The following is a 17,613-nucleotide window of genomic DNA, read 5'->3' on the forward strand; positions in this document are numbered from 1 at the left end:
TGCTGAAATTATAATAGAAATAAAATACTATAAATTCAACAATGTCTGAGCGAGTCACAGGTATGCGTCCGTAGTTTTGTTCGTTTTTTAAAACGTGTGAAACATCCAATACCATCAAGCACTTACACACATCTTACATAATCGTATTGGAGAAAGATCAACGAACCCGATTCTAGGATAAGCAATTCTAAGCATATTTCACGGACCATAATCAAATAATTATATTATCTTCATTGATTGCCACTCGGCATTGTACCCATCACACACAGAGATACGTGTATATACAGAGCGATTCACTGTAAACATGATCTTCTCATGTTACCATTTGATTATGTATTTATTTAAATTTTAATTTTTAACATTTTTTAATATATGTATCTACTTAATAACAATAATAATATATCGTATTATATGTATATGTAAATCATTAATAAAGACAATATTTTAATTATTATTACACTTGGATTTTTATGGCATGTTTAAGGAATGTATTGAGACGATCTACTTAATTTTTTTTTTCAAACGAAAACCATTAATTTTGCAAGTAAATAATTGAATTTGAATGTGACACAACAAATTTAAGTTATTGAAAACCTGGAAAATTTAAAAGTTTCAAAAACAGAATTTAAATAAATGTATAATTTTAAGATAAATTGTAGGTGGGGGTAAGAATGTTTGAGAAATCATCCTGTATAATGTACGTTGTACGTTTCTATCAAACTATAATATGGAATGCCAATCGGTTCAAAGGCTACGTGCTTAAATATTAAACTTTGCGCTCGGGATAATATTATATAATAATATAATATACTTAATGAACTCTTTATGATACAATTGCTACATCACATTAAATCAAACGTTTGCAGGTTGATGCAACTATTACGCCCATCAATTAATTGCGCATCGCTGTCGTTATACACCTTTCACATTTTACTATGATAATACGTTTTATCAATTGTTTTCGATCCTTATTGTATTCAAGATATATTTATTATTTTTCATACATTCTTTCGTTTATTGTAGTCCTCGTTGGGTTTCATAAGTATGGCACATAATGGAATTTTAATATGTATTATAATCGATTCGGACGCTTTAACCAATTAGATTTAATAGACGACGATAACTGGGCTTGCAAAAAATTCCGAATTATCAATACATTATGAATATTATGGGTGAATTCGAATAGCTCTGCACGGTTTTTACGACGGACAACAATACTCTGAACCTATAACCACGAACCGAAATCAATATTTGTTACAAAAGCCCGAAAACTTTTCCTCGGCGCGATTATTGAACGTTTCGCTGAATCGAGTAATAATAATAATAATTTAGAATCACGTTATTATAAAAAACAAATATAATACGTAGTCGGTTTCGGAGTGATCCGGTATGAATGTCAAGTGGAACTTCATCTTCGTCGCATTACACTTTGTTTGTTTTGCTATTTTATTTCGTTCGATTATTTTAGCTATATGCATATCATTTAATGAAACGTACTTAAAGTACGATGTACAGTGTAATACCTATACGCTACATAATATATAGACAGGAGGTGGTCAGGATTTTGTTTGTTGAAATTTAACATTTGACACGCATATCTGAGAGGATAAAATATCTAAATATTGTAGACGACTTAAGTTCGTTTACATAAAAATGTCAACGTGACGCCGCTAATTCAGATAAAATGTTTAAAAAAAACTATCTTCGAACCATAATAATTTTACGTTAGTGCCGGTAACATCGTATGAATACTGTTGCACTATATACGACGAGTTATAACTTATAATTAATAATTAGAAATTCAATAAAATGAATTATATACTTTAAGATGTTGTCGAAATTTTTAGAGCAACTTTTTTAATCTAATCTATCGCTTCCGTCGCTTATAGTGTGGTATGTGTCATACATAGTATAATATTTAAAAGTACCGTTCTAAAATTTTCACACTATATAGCTTTCAAATTAGTCATTATTTTCATATATATTAGCATGAGATATGTCAAATGAGAATTCTCACTGCGAGCGCAGTCCATGAGTGTTTGTATAAATATTTACAACACTACAAAGTATAGTCATAATAATTTGTTATATATTATTATTAATTATTATGCACACAATTATAATAAATTACAATAGTAGCATGTTCCTACTCGATATTGACCTTTTGAGCTACGTTAATATATATATGTATGTATGCAATTAGTCATTTCCGACAAATACCTACGACCGCATATTTTTCTCTTAAATAACGATGTTTAAGCGATGTTAAATTACGTTATAACGCGTAGATAAGACGTTTGTTAATATTTAAATTACGGTTGAACGTATTTTACGCTCGCATTACCTATATATTGTGTGTGTGTGTACATTAGAGGTATTAGTGCCAGAAGCGCAATTAAAAGTTTAATCGTTGATATACACTTGACAACGACAACAATAACATGACTTGTCATATAGATACACTAATATACGCACAGTAAAGCTTTAAAAAATGTAATCGTCGTTAGGACGACAACAAAAACGATAATTATTATTTATATTATTGTTGTACTGTGATTATATTATTATACACTAACCACGGTGTTCGCTGTGTGTTGTATTATATTATTATTTGACAGTCGTAAATATTGAATAGCGCATAAATGATATTTTGTTAAAAGTTGGTCAACATAATAATATCCATATGGTTTTATATATTATTTTAAATGCCAAATGTTTGTTATAGCAATGTGTTACCGCAAAGTGATACTCGGAAAAAGTTTATATGGTGTTCTTACTGTGATCATAATTAACATTTTTGTTTTTAAAAAATACAATATACGAGTATAATAATAATAATATCGTGTATAATTACCATAGTAGCGAAAAAACCTGATACAATATAATTAATAATATATGCAACAAAACTTAAGAGTGCTTTACGTATATTAGTGATGCTGCTCCGTTATAATAGTTCCCTTTCCTAGTCGGTTTTAAGTGGTGGTTACGCAATGTTTAAAAAGACCAAAACAAAATCAAATTATTAACATATGTAGGACAACTTATCAAGTATGCTTGTTTCCATTTCAGATTTTGAGTGCGTTTTAAGATGTGAAGTAATTCAATTAAGATTCATGTTTTATAATATCGAGACAGAAATATTATAGCTAATGACTTTTTGGAAAATTTTGATATTTATCGAAATCGAAATTCGAACGAATAATTTATCAGTATTTCTGTGCATCGTGTGTGCTAATACGAACAACGAACACAATCATAAATAAAAAAAATAGCTTAAACGGATTTTTTATAATACATAATAATTATAAATGATATAATAATAAAAATATGTTAATCGCCTATATAATAATATATTAGTAATTGTTACTCAAGAAATGTCTAAAATTTTTAAAATATTTATTTTTTTGAATAATTTATATACAACTAAATATTTTAAGTCCATGTCTTTTCATTGTTATTACATATTCAACAATTTAGTATACTAATCACACACCAATCTTACAGTCACTTGGTACTTAACAATTAATTCGAATTTCAATATCGACACCGTTTATTCAACAATTCTCAAACTTTTTTTTGTGGAATTTATATGAATATACATATTGTAGGTCGACCACCAATTATTAAATGACTTTAAAAAAATTATTTAGTGTGCAAATTCAGTTAAATATTATGATTATTTTTAATGTAATATGTATCTGTGTCTTAATTTACCTATTTTCTATATTACTCTTTGATCTTCTGCGTACCACAGTCTATATTTGTTTACAAAAATTATTAATTATTGTAAAAGTAAACATTTTGTTCGATTTAAATGACAATAATATTAAAAATATTATCAATTGGACATACGTATAATACTGGGATCGACGCATACAGACTGCTGTATATACTTTAATGTCGGTGAAATTGTAGACGATTTGAATTCACGGTTAAAAAATGTACTAAATCAATGCATTTACAATATTTTTACAATTTACTTTGTATCAAAAATATAAAATAAAACCAATTATTTATATGGTTTCCGAAGTCCCTCAAAAATCAATAGTTCTGTACTGATATCTTTAGGCAGCGTGTGAACGAATGAACGAACCAACAAGAACACGCGCGCGTGTATGTATGTGGGCGGAAATGGCTTCAAAAATAATGCGCGAAAGACGTAATGACGGGAAAATCGTCGATTTTCAAACGATTCGTTCGCTATACATTTCGTTGGTAAGATATTATTGTTGACCCGATTAATTAATAAAACGAAACATTTGATCTCAAACGTTTGTTGTTTTTTACGAAAATCAATATTTAAAAGTGAAACATAAGTACCTACTAAATAATAATATTATAATAAAACAATACAAAGAGGTTTCAGCACGTGAAATTTTGATCTCAAAAACAGTACAATGCGAAATAATTGGCGTAATAGTATACGAGATACTCGTAAAATAGAGCCTTGACAGCGATGTACTTGAAATGCCTATACTAAACGCCGTGTGTGATATACATCACCCCGACCACACCCAATCATAATTTTTGAACATTTTCTTCATCAATATTCAGTATGTACTTTGTACGATCTTAGTTTTCCAATAATCGAAGAAAAATACGGGCTAGGATTAAGATGATGTAATATAAGTCCCACCCATTTTTAAAAATTATGTGTTCATAGGTTTTACGACACCATAATTTAGTACGCAATTTATATGCATTTTGACGATCATTTGTTGAATTGTTTATGATCACCGTTTAACGGTCACTCAAAAACATTTGTTATATGATTTTTTAAACTTCAAATACATTATGAAAGTAATATTTTTAAGATTAATTTCATTATGCATTTGAAAATGTTATCAATACAGAAACGATTAATTTTATTAATAAAATATTTTTGTTGAATTTTTAATGACATTTCAGTGATATCTCATAGCAATTAAACAATATAAATAAATATTTATCTCATTTAAACATGACATTATAGATATAAGTATTATACTTCAATGTAAAGAGAGAGTAATTTTCGTAGTAAATGGAGAATAATGTAAATGATAATATTAATATACTTATGTAAGTATATACAAATATTATAGGCGAGTTTATGTGGTAAAATATTTTAGTTTTATGCCATTCATATAATAGTGATGGTTCATTCATAATAGTTAATAAGCAATAACTTGTAGAACAACATCAAATTGTTTGGAAGGGTTAAGTTCTTGAGGTATTTAATTATTATCTAAACTGAGTACAAAATAACTATAAACTAAATTATTATCGATTTTCATAAGTTTCAATAAATGGATTAAATAAGTACAAATCGATTAGGTATCTAATATTGCATAGAATATTGAATCTATAAAATGATATTTTTTTTAGTATCTAGCAAATGGCAATATTAGTAATATGTACAATATTTAGCGAATGATTAAGGAAATAATCTGAGAAAATTGTATTATTTTTTATTTCAACAACCTTGGTTTTTATATTAACCCATTGGAAAAAAAAAACATATTTCTTTATCTTGCTGCACGATTCAATATTTTAAACAGCTATATAATTATATTTCAACTTTATTGAAAGTCGTACCTGAAATCTTAATAGTGTTCTTAATATTATTTTTAAACGATTCATTTGATTAATTATATATTCAGTATTGATTAAAATGATATTTAAACACATTACAATTGAATAATTAAAATGTCGAGGTCAACCAAGCATATTGTAATAAAATAAATATTATTACGACTACCTATAAAACTATCAGAAATTTGAATTATAACTTTACTTTCAGGTTCAGATTGTAAATTTACATTTTATAGCGGTAGCTATAGGTGCGATTTATATGGTTGAATATATTTTTAAAACTCACTTAAAACAATTATTATAGATAAGTGTTGAATTATGCATGGGCCTGGCAAAAACACTGTCGACTCTATGTAATATGCACCTTAATATTATTTCTAGTGTAAGCCGAATAAAAATATTTTAATTTTCAACGATTACGATACAATAATTATCATAAATTAATTGTAATTGATAAAAAAAAAACTGAGTACAAATTGTAGTTCGAGTACAATTTGACTTTTAGAATAGATTTTTTTTTAAACTATTGTGGCATATTTCAGTGACTATTTAAATGAAAAATTTGAATTTTTAGTATCTGATGTATCCGATAAATATTAAATACGTATGTAGAGCGCTGTGCAGAAACCTCGAAACATATTGTTTCAGTGGGGTAGTTCTAATGTTGTCCGTCAGAATTCGGTGCACGTTTAACACTGGAAAATCACTTGTTATTATAAATTTATTGTTATATACATTATTTGGTTATTATAAAATGCGAATTGGTGAGCTTTGAATAAATTACGATAAAATATATTTTACGCCGTCACGACAAAAATGATACATTTTATTAGTGAAAAATTATCAATAAACGTGCCATTCGTATGTATCGTTGGCGTTCACCTAACAATTTTATCGATGTCTTATTTGGATTTTACAAACCAACAGTTAAGACTGCCTTCAAACTATTTATAGTTTTATTATATTACTGAACTTTGGGCCACGGCTCGTTCTGTTATGAAATAAAAATAAAATATCACGATAAACAACGTTACCATATAGTTGCATCTAGTTTTATAATACAATTAAACTTACGTAATTACATCGGTTATCATATAGTTTATAAGTTATAACTGAATGGCGTTATACAGAAAGCAACCATCCCACTAATGTTCTATATGGATATAATTGATGTTTTAGAATAACATCTTTTTTAAATTTGTTTACAGCTCATATGATTTAAAACCAAAATATCTTATTAATTGAATGTATTTATTATTTTAATGACTTACTAATATATTCCTAATACAATCAATACTCACTATTATTTTAATATTTGTGGTTGGTTGTCTTATGATAAATGTAAAAATGTGGTATGGTTGCTTTATGTCGGTTGGTTGTTTTATGATTAATGTAAAAATGTGGTATGGTTGGTTGTTTTCAATGCATGCTATAACATATTTTTTAATCTTTAATAAAATACACTTATGTGACTCACTTTGGTAGTTAACAATTTTATTCATCAAACATAATTTCTTAAACTTTTTTTTTTTTTTTTATTTAGAAAAAGATATTTACAATCTGTGTTTACATCACAATAAGTAAATTGGATAATTTATGTACAATATTTAACTTGAATAATTTGAAGAGGGAGGCCAACCAGTGCTGGAACCCAACGTGCGTTTATTTTAGATTAACAAATCTCTGCAATATTTTCTTTTGAGTCTGTGGGTGGGGTTTATGGGTTGGGTAGATGAGATTTGCGATATTAATGGGTTAGTATGGGAAGGTAGTTGAAGTAGAAGGATCTGTAGTATTTGGTGGCTAGTTGGTCAACTGACTCAATTTTTAGGTCAGAGTGTAGAGAAGAGTTGGAAACAAACCAAGGAGCAGACGTTGTTATACGGAGGGTAATGGACTGGAATGCTTGTATTGTGCGAATTTGGGACGGCTTAGCACAGCCCCAAATTTGGATTGCATATGCCCATATTGGACGCAAGAGAGATTTGTACATTATAAGTTTGGTGTGCACTGGTAGTTTTGACTTTAAGATCGGACGAAGTAGGTGAAGGCGGCTGTTGAGTGTTTTTCTTTTTTGTTTAAGGTGTAGGCCCCAGGTTAATCTTTTATCAATGATAATTCCAAGATATTTGACATTTGAAGATGATGGTATTTGAGTACCTTGAAAGTGAACAGGTGGGGGTTCTGTTCTTTTTAGAGTAAATGGTGTTTTTGGGTGTGAGGATTTAAATATAGCAGATTGAATTGACGTTACAAGATTTTGAGCAGCGCTTTCTATATCATCCTTATTTTTAAGGGATATATTAAGGTAGGTTGTGTTTTGCATAATTTCGGAAAATTCGTCCCATTTGATCGGGCCTTGAGATAATGATGGATGTGGAGGAGTTGGTTCTATTGATGCAATCGATTTCTTAAACTTAAATAGTAACGTTTATCTCAGTCTTTGAGTTATTTGTTTCAATATCTGTTGTTGCTATATTTTGAACTAACTTTACCATTCGACTGGCCCTTTTAGTTCTGTTTACTTCCATGGTATGTGAGTAACAAGATATAATAATACACTTGAAATCTTACTTATAAATTATTAGAATAACAAATAACGAATAAAATCGTCATAATAAAGAATAAAATATTAAAATTTTAATATTTAAAACAATCCATTGATAATAAAATAATGATTATCAGTTTTTACAGAAAACGACCAAGCCACTTGGATTGATATTATATTAGTATTATTATCAGTCATACCTCCATTACAAAACCACGCGTCATGGATGTATTATGCATTAATTTTTATCGATATAATCATTCAGTTAGTTTTTGAAATATTGATAGATAGCGTTACACTTCAATGTTGGTTTGGTTGTATTTTGCAGAATACGTAAATTGAAATTCTCTATCTGGTTCTACTAAAACCTCGTTTTTCATTAGATTGTGGGATGGTTGCTTTCTGCATAACGTTATTCAACTTATAACCATTGAACCCCGAACCCGTATTACCAATGTCAACCAACACGAAACGTACGTCCGTGGAAAGCGTGAACGATAATTATTTATGTATTTATTTAATTCATAATGCCTAATGTGTAAGACAGAGCATTAATTAAAATTTTAATTATGTTATACAACTCGATAAACAAACTAAGTATAATTTATTGGATTAACAAATGAATATTAAAAAAGTCATCATAATTATTCAAATGACTATTACAATAATTTAAAATATGGTTTATTATTTTGTATTAAGCTATTTAAGTCTTGAGACAACATTTTGTTTACATTTTGTTATATAGAAAGTAAAATTAGTACAAGTGTTCACGGGTAGAATACGAAAATTTATCTTGTTTAATGATTATTCAAGACACACCGCACATTACATTACCGTTTAGTAATTCATATACAAACAGAATATTATTATAATTTCGCAAACTCGCACTGATGATAAAGATGATAAATTTCATTTTTTTTTCAACGTTTTTGCGTCATCGTCGTATACAAATTTATATTTATATAGTAGTGTGTTGATGTATATTGACCGCCATAAAGTTGGCGCTTACACTATTTTTGAAACAAGTTTTATAAATACAGTTGCGTATTTATGAAGGGGCGATATGGTGCATAGATTCCCTCCCATGCCTTTTTTTTAAACCCTATATAACAGTATAATAATATAGTTGTTACTTTTAACTTTGTTATCTTGTGAGTTGTGAGTGAAATTACCGTTGATTAAGCATATATTTATTTATGTCTATGTTTTAATCAATGAAATTACAAAATAATAACAACAAAATTAAAATCAGACCAAACCGTCGCTTCGTAACCGGAATTCCTTACTCAGAGTAGGTAACTGAAGTTAAAAAGTTGCAATAGCTATACCTACCTGATTTTATTTTATGATGAAAGATTATTTTTGGCTGGGATACCAGGTACCAGCATTAAAAATATTATACACAATTTTTAAGGGATTATTATTAATTATAAAATTTACAAAAGTACTAAAAACGTGTTTTCAAGAGAATCTTTTATAAGTACGTCCCTGTTTTATATTGTACCATAATTCTGTAAGTAATTAGCAAGAGCTTGCAAGCTTACTATCGAAATTTGAAAGTCAACCATCCCTTCCAACGATTTTTTAAAGAGTACAACCTCAGCTCTTATTTGTTCTTCAATTCATTTAGACTAACCATGGTAGTAAAAATTAAGTTCCTACGAAATAATTTTTAATAATATAATTATACATTAATATTTTAATCTCTTAATTATTATAGATAAACAGCTACCCTAAATTCAGAATAGCCTATGCATAATAAAATAATAAACTAAGAAATCGGATAAAAACTTATTAGATAAACATATTCCTTGCAATTCATTCAAAAATAGAGATTTTTTATTTTAACTTTAACTTATCAAATATTCTCTTACTGGTTATTAGTTATTACTGTCGTGTGTGAATATGCGTATTATTATTTTTTTTTTTTTTTTAGAAACGCTTATAACGAACGACTCCGAATATACAAAACGTAGACCGATCGATCGGCGTTCGTAAAAAAAAAAACTAACAGCCTATTCCACAAAAAAAAAAAAAATATCGAAACACATTAATTATATTGGCTCGTAAACGAACGAAATGCGAATGGATGAAGGGTGGAAAAATATCGTTGCAGTATTAGAGAACGAAAAAAGATCCGAACGCTTTTATTTCACTCGCGTAATTAACGATGCACGATAAAACCACGTTTTTTTATGCCAAAAATAAAATTTGGATCTAATTCGTAGAGTTTAATTACTCACCTGCAGCGTTTCACATATACAGTAAGTCCTCGTTTTGACGGCGTTTGTAATATATGTGTTCATCAAATTTTTGTTAGACGTATTTATATGTATATCTTGTATAAATCGTAACAATAAGTAATTTAATTTCGTCGACCTTTTTCAGATAAAATACTGTTATCGTCATGATCGATATACCTATCACATGTATATAAATACTGTTTTTATTTATTTTTGGTAATATGTACTCAGTAATCGTTTTACATTTTTTAAAAAATAAATTTAAAATGCGTACCTACTTAACTAACCATAATTATTCGTTAATTTTTAGTATGATAAATGTGTAATCTAACATGATTTAATACAAACAATTAAATCGTGCAGTTATAAAAAATATGTATATTGTTATTTATTGGCTGGAACCCATCATAATAAAGTGCATGTAAAAACTAAAAAGTGTTTTTTCAATTAACGTCGTGTTTTCTAGGAACATAACCTCAACGTTAAACGAGACTTACTAATTACTGTACATACACGTCTTCAGAGACATACATTGCTACCGAAACGATAATATGTGTATAGCGTCATATTTTACTCAAAGAGTGAAATAAAAATCCCTTACACGGAGACATAATATAAAAAATACACAACAACACAGGTTTAAATTGTATTTGAATAGAGATGCGACGTTTAATAGGAATTTATTTAGTATAGAATACGTTTGATAACGTTTCTAGCGGGGGAAAATAATTAAACTTAGATAAATCATCCACTTCTTTGACCACACATGAACGTGCGTCAAACGAATACCGAGAAAAAAGTCGTTGAAAAGCGACGAACATAAAAAGGTTTAAATAAAAAATATATTATTTTTATTATCGGTGCTGTAAACCGATGGAGGATTTATTTTTATTTTTTTACATGCATTTGAATTAAGAATGTGTAAACAACAATCGAATGTATTACGTCGACAAGAGTTTATTATAATTGGATAGTCTGATTTAGTATTTTTTTTTTTTTTTTTTTTTTTGGCAGACTAGAAAATTACATTTTATTATACATTTTTATGTAACAGAAACAATTCCTTTGAAATGGAAAAAATACTTTTAAATGGTGAGAGGAAAAGCAAAAGCAAAGCAACATAAAAAAAAAAAGGAAACGAATATTTAATATGTAATTGAAATTCTTTTAAAGTTATTGACATTTTTAGCTGTCTATTCTTTTGTTAGGTAAGTATCAAAATACCTAGCCAAAAATTTATTTTTAAAATTCGATATACAGCATGATGTATCGTTAATAAGAGATTCATATCGCGACGATTACACAAAACTTATTTGAACACCAACAAAGAATTTGTTAAAAACACTTGTGTGAAAAATATATTTAAAATTGTAAAAACATACATTACATACAAACTGTTTTTCATGGAAATAACGTCAAAACATTTATTTTACCAACACTCATTAGAATAAAATTATTTTTCAAATTTAACACTCATCATACTCTTTATTCAATATGAACAAGCAAAGTGTTTTAAAAGTACCTAAATAATTGATAATCACTTTACAAATAAACAAACGTTAGTATTTAAATTAATAAAACAATTTATGTATTAATTAAATGTCAATTTCAATGGGTTATAATTCTTCAAACGTTCTGAACACTGAAGTGCATAGCACATAAAATATATAACCTTATTTATTATTACCTAACCTTATTTCTACACTTTAGTCTAATAAAAAAAAAAAAAACTTTGATTAGTTTAATTAAAAGCTTTTGTATGTGTTAGAAGTAGATAGTGGATAGAGATAAATAACAAATTACACTCGCATCCATTTAAGACCCAAGTTAATCTATGTTTTGCCTATTACATTTTAAAACCAGTACAAAACCAGTACAATATCGAGCTAATATTATAAAATTTAGAGATCATAATAATCACATGTAAAACACCAATCGTTTAGTATTTTATTAGAAGTATATAAACAAAAAAATAACAAATGTTAAAATATTGAAAAACAAAAATTTTATATTTTTTAAGTTTTAACTAACAATTTTATTATTTTCATTTATTATTATATTAAAAAATATATAAATTATTAAATTCATTTAAAACAAATCAAAGTCTATTAAAAAAAAAAATTGTGACAAAAATAACATCTAGCTAAACTAAATAGGTACTTTTATAACGGTATAATATAGAAATAAAACTATCTCTATAAAACCAAAAAAAAAAAAAAACAAGCTAAATAAATAAAATTAGTAACATGATTGCACGTAAATTTCATTGATTAGTCAAAACTTCCGTTTTTCTATAATCACAATATTTCACATTGAAATAAACATCACATTACATAAATTAGTAAATTAACAAAAAAAAAAAAACAGGAACAATATCAATAAATTGTGTATTAATAAAAAAAAATTGTGAGATGCACAATATCATTTTTAGATTTAAAAACAGTATAATCATAATAATAATTGTTGTCATACATAATATCAAATTATTGGTTGTACACACTATCAATGTCTCATTAAATATTTTTTATTTTATTTAATGCAATATAATTTTTTTTTACTCTGATTATTAACTAGCTAACCTATCATTAAGTACGTACATGTCAATTCGTTTCTAAATAACTCTTTTAAAAATAACCGTGGAAAACCACAGTTATCAAAAAATAAATAAATAAATTGCTAGGAAATAATTATCTATGTTGTCATTAGGAACATTGTCTTGTAGATTCAGAGGTAGGAAGGTCCAGCAATCTCTTGATTGAGTCCAGCATGGTCCAAAGCCAATTTGCTCTGTATGTCATCCTTGAGTCTGAATAGAACATGTCTAATGTCAGAATTTCCAGACGGTACTAGTCTCACAGCTTCTTGAATATCTGTTAACGCATCATCATATCTCCTGTAAAAAGAAAAAAAATCATTATAATTTTACATTTTACTTAATTGTTCTTTTGTAGTCTCATACCTCAGGTCTTTTAGAGCTTTGGCCCTGGCGTAATATGCTTCAAAGGATGTTGTTTTCAGCTTCAGTACTTTTTCTGCAAACTCTATAGACTCGTGGACTTCCTACAATAACAATTTTGTCTTAAGGTCTTGATTATGCATAAATGTTAGAAAAACGATATACTTACATTCAACTTTCTTTTACAGCGCGAAGTGTTTAAATAAAAATTAATTTGAAGTTGTTTGAAAGTAGAGTCCAGTTCGTGTTCTGGTGGGAATTTGTTTAGAGCATATGTATATCTGTAAGCGGCCTCCTTTAATCTTCCTTTTCTGTATAATGTATTTCCATCTTCCAAAAGCTTGTTGAGCAAAACCAACCTACAAAATAATTTTTGTAGTCAATAAATGCATTTATAAGAGAACACATGAAAAAAAAAATTATGTTTACATTATATCTGGTTTTCCTGATGCCATATTCCATGTTGTAGGACCAAGCTTTGCACCTCTTCTCAAGAAGTTCTGCACCACTGGTACATTTCTACAGCTGATTGCTCTATCTAAAGGACGCATTCCATAAAGGTCGACATGTTCAATCAACGCTCCTCTTTCTAATAAGAGCTAAGAAGAAAAAAAAAACATATTTAACATTTTTACATTACTCGCATATCTGATAATTATTTTGTTTATTTTACGTACCTGTACTAAGGCCGGATTTCCATTTAAAGTTGCCAAATCAAGAGCAGTTTTTCCTGATTTATCTGCATGATCTATGGGTGCTCCACGATCTAGAAGATATTGGGCAATAGCTACTCTTCCTTTGAGACAAGCCCAACTCAACGAAGTCTGTCCTTGGCGATCTTCAGCACTCAAATCAGCACCTGCATACAATTAATTTAAAATATAATACACTACCAACTGATACATTTAGACCCATTATTATTTAAGTTTAATACTTATATAATAAAATTAAAGTAACAATTATAAATAAATTAACAAGATTTAAAGTATACAATATACAACACTAAATATTATATTTAATTTAGACGGAAAAAATTCTATTGTAATCTAAAAATATAGAATCACCCCAAACAAAACGATTAGTCATATTTTAAATAATAAAATTTATATGAATGTACCATTCTACCATGCATGTTATGTAGAAATTTAAAAATAAGCTTTAAACATTACTCTAACTATAAATAAATGTACAAAAATGTTTGTTTTTTTTTTGTTAACATAACTTTTATAATACATAGCCCGCGCATTAAATTATTGTATACTTGATTTCGTTAGTTTACTATGTTAGATTTTATTAGTATAGTTATAACAAAAGTCTTGAAAAAACGGTACTAAGAATTCATTATGCTAATCTTTTGAATCATAATTTTCGAAAACTTTTAGTGTATAAACAAAACATTCTATTTAACACCGTTCATTTTGTAGTGTGCGGAAATTTTGAAAACATCAATTTGCGATTATTCGACGCAGAAAATGAGATATTGTTATTTGTGTAGTTCATTGATTTCTCAAAGAGCATCCTCCAAAAGTATTAATACTGGTAATAAACATCAAGATGTATACGTTTGTTTTCTATCGAATCAATCGACTCTCCTCCTAACACCACAAAACTATTGAGTTTATTCGGTACATTGCCGTAATGATACGACTCGTGAAAATGGTCATTGATACTGAACAGACAAGTCCTTACCACTGTCGAGGAGAAGTTCAACGATACTGGAATGGTCCTCGGAAGCGGCCATCATTAGCGGCGTCCTCAGCTCGGAGTCAACCATGTCGACGTGTGTTCCGTTGTGCAATAGGGTCTCGACCACTGCCCATTGGCCGTTACGAGCAGCCAGCGCTAGAGCGTTCATGCCCTAAAAAATATATAAAAAAATACTGCTGTAAGTAAACGGTGGTGGCGGCGGTCGACCGCCTTAATAATTACCTTCACGTTGGCGCACGACACCTGAGCGCCTCGGTCAATCAACAGCACTGCGGTGGACTTGTGACCGTTAGACGACGCCAGCGTCAATGCCGTCTCTCCCGACAGGCTGTCATGCCCGTCCACCGTCACTTCGGCTACGTCCAGCAGGTATTCGACAACGTCATCTACCCCACGTCCGGCTGCCTGAACCAGGGCCTGCTGCGAGGCATCCGCATGGTCGACCTCCGTTCTAGGGTCGGTCACGGTCCACTCGCATCCTGACAGGAACGCCACCACGTTGAAACGACCGTTTTTCGCGGCTTCGACCAGAGGACACCTGTTGCATGGAAGTGAATTAGGATAAGCTGCGATAAGTGAAAGCCTAATACGTCAGTTTTACCTAATACGTCAGTTTTACTACAACTAGGGCCCGGTTAAATTTACAAATACAACAATTTTTTTTTTTATCAGTTTTAATTGAATCGAACGGTTTTTAATCGTTATTTTTTATTTAGTTATGTTCAAAATTTAATTCATGAACTTTCTTGATAGGGGTGTGCAATAAACTTTGGTGCTTTTTTTTAATTTAATTTTTGTTATGAGTCCTTAAATCATAAATCGATATTGCGTAATAAAAATATTAAATTATTATGTATTCCGACTTCTATATTGATTTTAATTTCACGCGTCAACGACTTTTTTAATTTCAGATACATAGTTGTTTAATGACTCACCTGCCAGCAGAATCCGTCAGTCCGGGCGACGCTCCTGCTTCGATCAGCAGCTTAACCACGTCGATATGACCTCGACTCGCGGCCATCCACAGCGGAGTTCGGCCCTGACTATTAGACACGTTCACTGAGGCGCCAAACTCCAACAGCACCGCCACCATGTCATAGACGCCTTCGTGAGCGTAAACGCAAATGGCTGGTGCTCGTCCCAGCATATCGGTTCGGACATCCGGTGATGCGCCGGCGAGCAACAGAAGCCGGGACACTTTAACGTTTGGAGCATACGTATTGCGCATCGAGCACAAAGCAGACGATACACTACTCGACACAGACGCCAGCCAATTTGCCTGAAGGTCTCTGGACGACGCGCCGTCCAAAGGTTGCAATGACACGTTTTTGTACAAGTGAGCTTTCAGAATGTGATGGCCCAGTTCTAGGGTCTTTTCGCTATCTAGCGGCGCCTGTAGTCTTGAAAAACGGAGAGCGATTCCCAAATGTCCATTTCTGTGTTTTTCAAACAAAAATTTAAAATTAAATTAAAATTAAAGTAAAAAATAAAAATAAATAAGTTCAGTTGAGGGAAACAGTATTATACATAAATGTGCGCAAAATAAATAAAAACACTTTTAAAATCATTAAAAATATTATTTATACTTATAAATATAGTGTGCTTATAATAAACATATTATATTTTAAAACACATCAGCTTGTTTTGTAAAAAAAAAACTAATTTATATTTTAAGAGGAGTATAAATTATTATTTTATTACTAAATAAATTACAATAATTGAGTTTAGATAATATTTTTTTTGTTTTTTTTTTTCAATGTTTAATGTTTTAAACAAAAACGAAGTAATTTCAATACGCAAATTCAAACCACATTGCATATCGATAATGTATAAATATGACAAAACAATTCAATTACTGACCTTAAATCGCATACAAATTTCTTCGATTCGCTGTCATCGCGTCTCATCAACCATTCCCTGAACGATGGGTGGAAAAACATATAAGTATTGTCTAGCCGTTTTATGAGCAGTCCCGAGATCAACTGTAAAAATAAAAAAAGTATTTGAAAATTGGTGTTCTTTTTTAAAAGTATGTCTCTGATGTACCTTAAACCTCTGCAAGAACGATTCCCACGAAATGAATTCGTCGACGTTTAGCGAGTTAACCGAATAGTAAATTTCCAAAATCGTCAACGGATAGAGCGCAGCGAGGCAAACGCTCAAAATGTCGGCGACTTTTTCAAACGAACTAGTCGTCGGAAACCTCAGGTTGAAATGAAGCTGATATATTTGAGCCAATGTAACAGGTAATACCTTGAAGCTTTGGGACTTGGCTACCAGGTGGCCTCTCTCGATCAGATCCAAAGTGAGTTTAGCGAAAAGAAACGATCCATTGCTGGCGGTTTGCAAGTGTTGGCAGAACTTTAACTGTCCCGTTGTGCCGGCTATCAAATTATTCTGAATACTGGCGCTGTTGGTAACTCGGAAACCGATGTATTCCATCATGTCTTTTATCACATTTTCTTTGTTCGTCGAATTTACGTCCACACTAAAATTTATAATACAAACAATAAAAATATAATATCAGTTTCAAAGTTTATCTACAGATATAATATTATTGTATACATGTAGATATCGGATTTAAATAC

At 29.7% G+C, this 17,613-nt stretch overlaps 1 protein-coding gene across 5 annotated transcripts in view; it reads right to left on the reverse strand.

Moving 5' to 3' along the window:
• Positions 1-12,810: 12,810 nt before the first annotated feature.
• LOC112598719 (protein TANC2) overlaps positions 12,811-17,613 on the reverse strand; it is a 189,061-nt gene continuing 184,258 nt past the window's right edge. For 2 of the 5 annotated variants that reach the window (XM_025345286.1, XM_025345284.1), the window contains 10 exons: positions 17,072-17,513; positions 16,886-17,007; positions 15,961-16,461; positions 15,248-15,563; positions 15,008-15,176; positions 13,996-14,177; positions 13,748-13,917; positions 13,488-13,677; positions 13,322-13,422; positions 12,811-13,255 (listed from right to left, as the gene is read on the reverse strand). In XM_025345286.1, the coding sequence (XP_025201071.1) occupies positions 13,087-13,255; positions 13,322-13,422; positions 13,488-13,677; positions 13,748-13,917; positions 13,996-14,177; positions 15,008-15,176; positions 15,248-15,563; positions 15,961-16,461; positions 16,886-17,007; positions 17,072-17,513 (2,362 nt within the window). In that variant the 3' untranslated portion in view covers positions 12,811-13,086. The remainder of the gene's footprint in view (positions 13,256-13,321; positions 13,423-13,487; positions 13,678-13,747; positions 13,918-13,995; positions 14,178-15,007; positions 15,177-15,247; positions 15,564-15,960; positions 16,462-16,885; positions 17,008-17,071; positions 17,514-17,613) is intronic. The other 3 variants (XM_025345288.1, XM_025345287.1, XM_025345285.1) reach the window with 2 other exon arrangements.

This window comes from Melanaphis sacchari, unplaced genomic scaffold (assembly GCF_002803265.2).
Source record: "Melanaphis sacchari strain LSU unplaced genomic scaffold, SCAv2.0 Contig4_pilon_pilon, whole genome shotgun sequence".
NCBI lineage: Eukaryota > Metazoa > Arthropoda > Insecta > Hemiptera > Aphididae > Melanaphis > Melanaphis sacchari.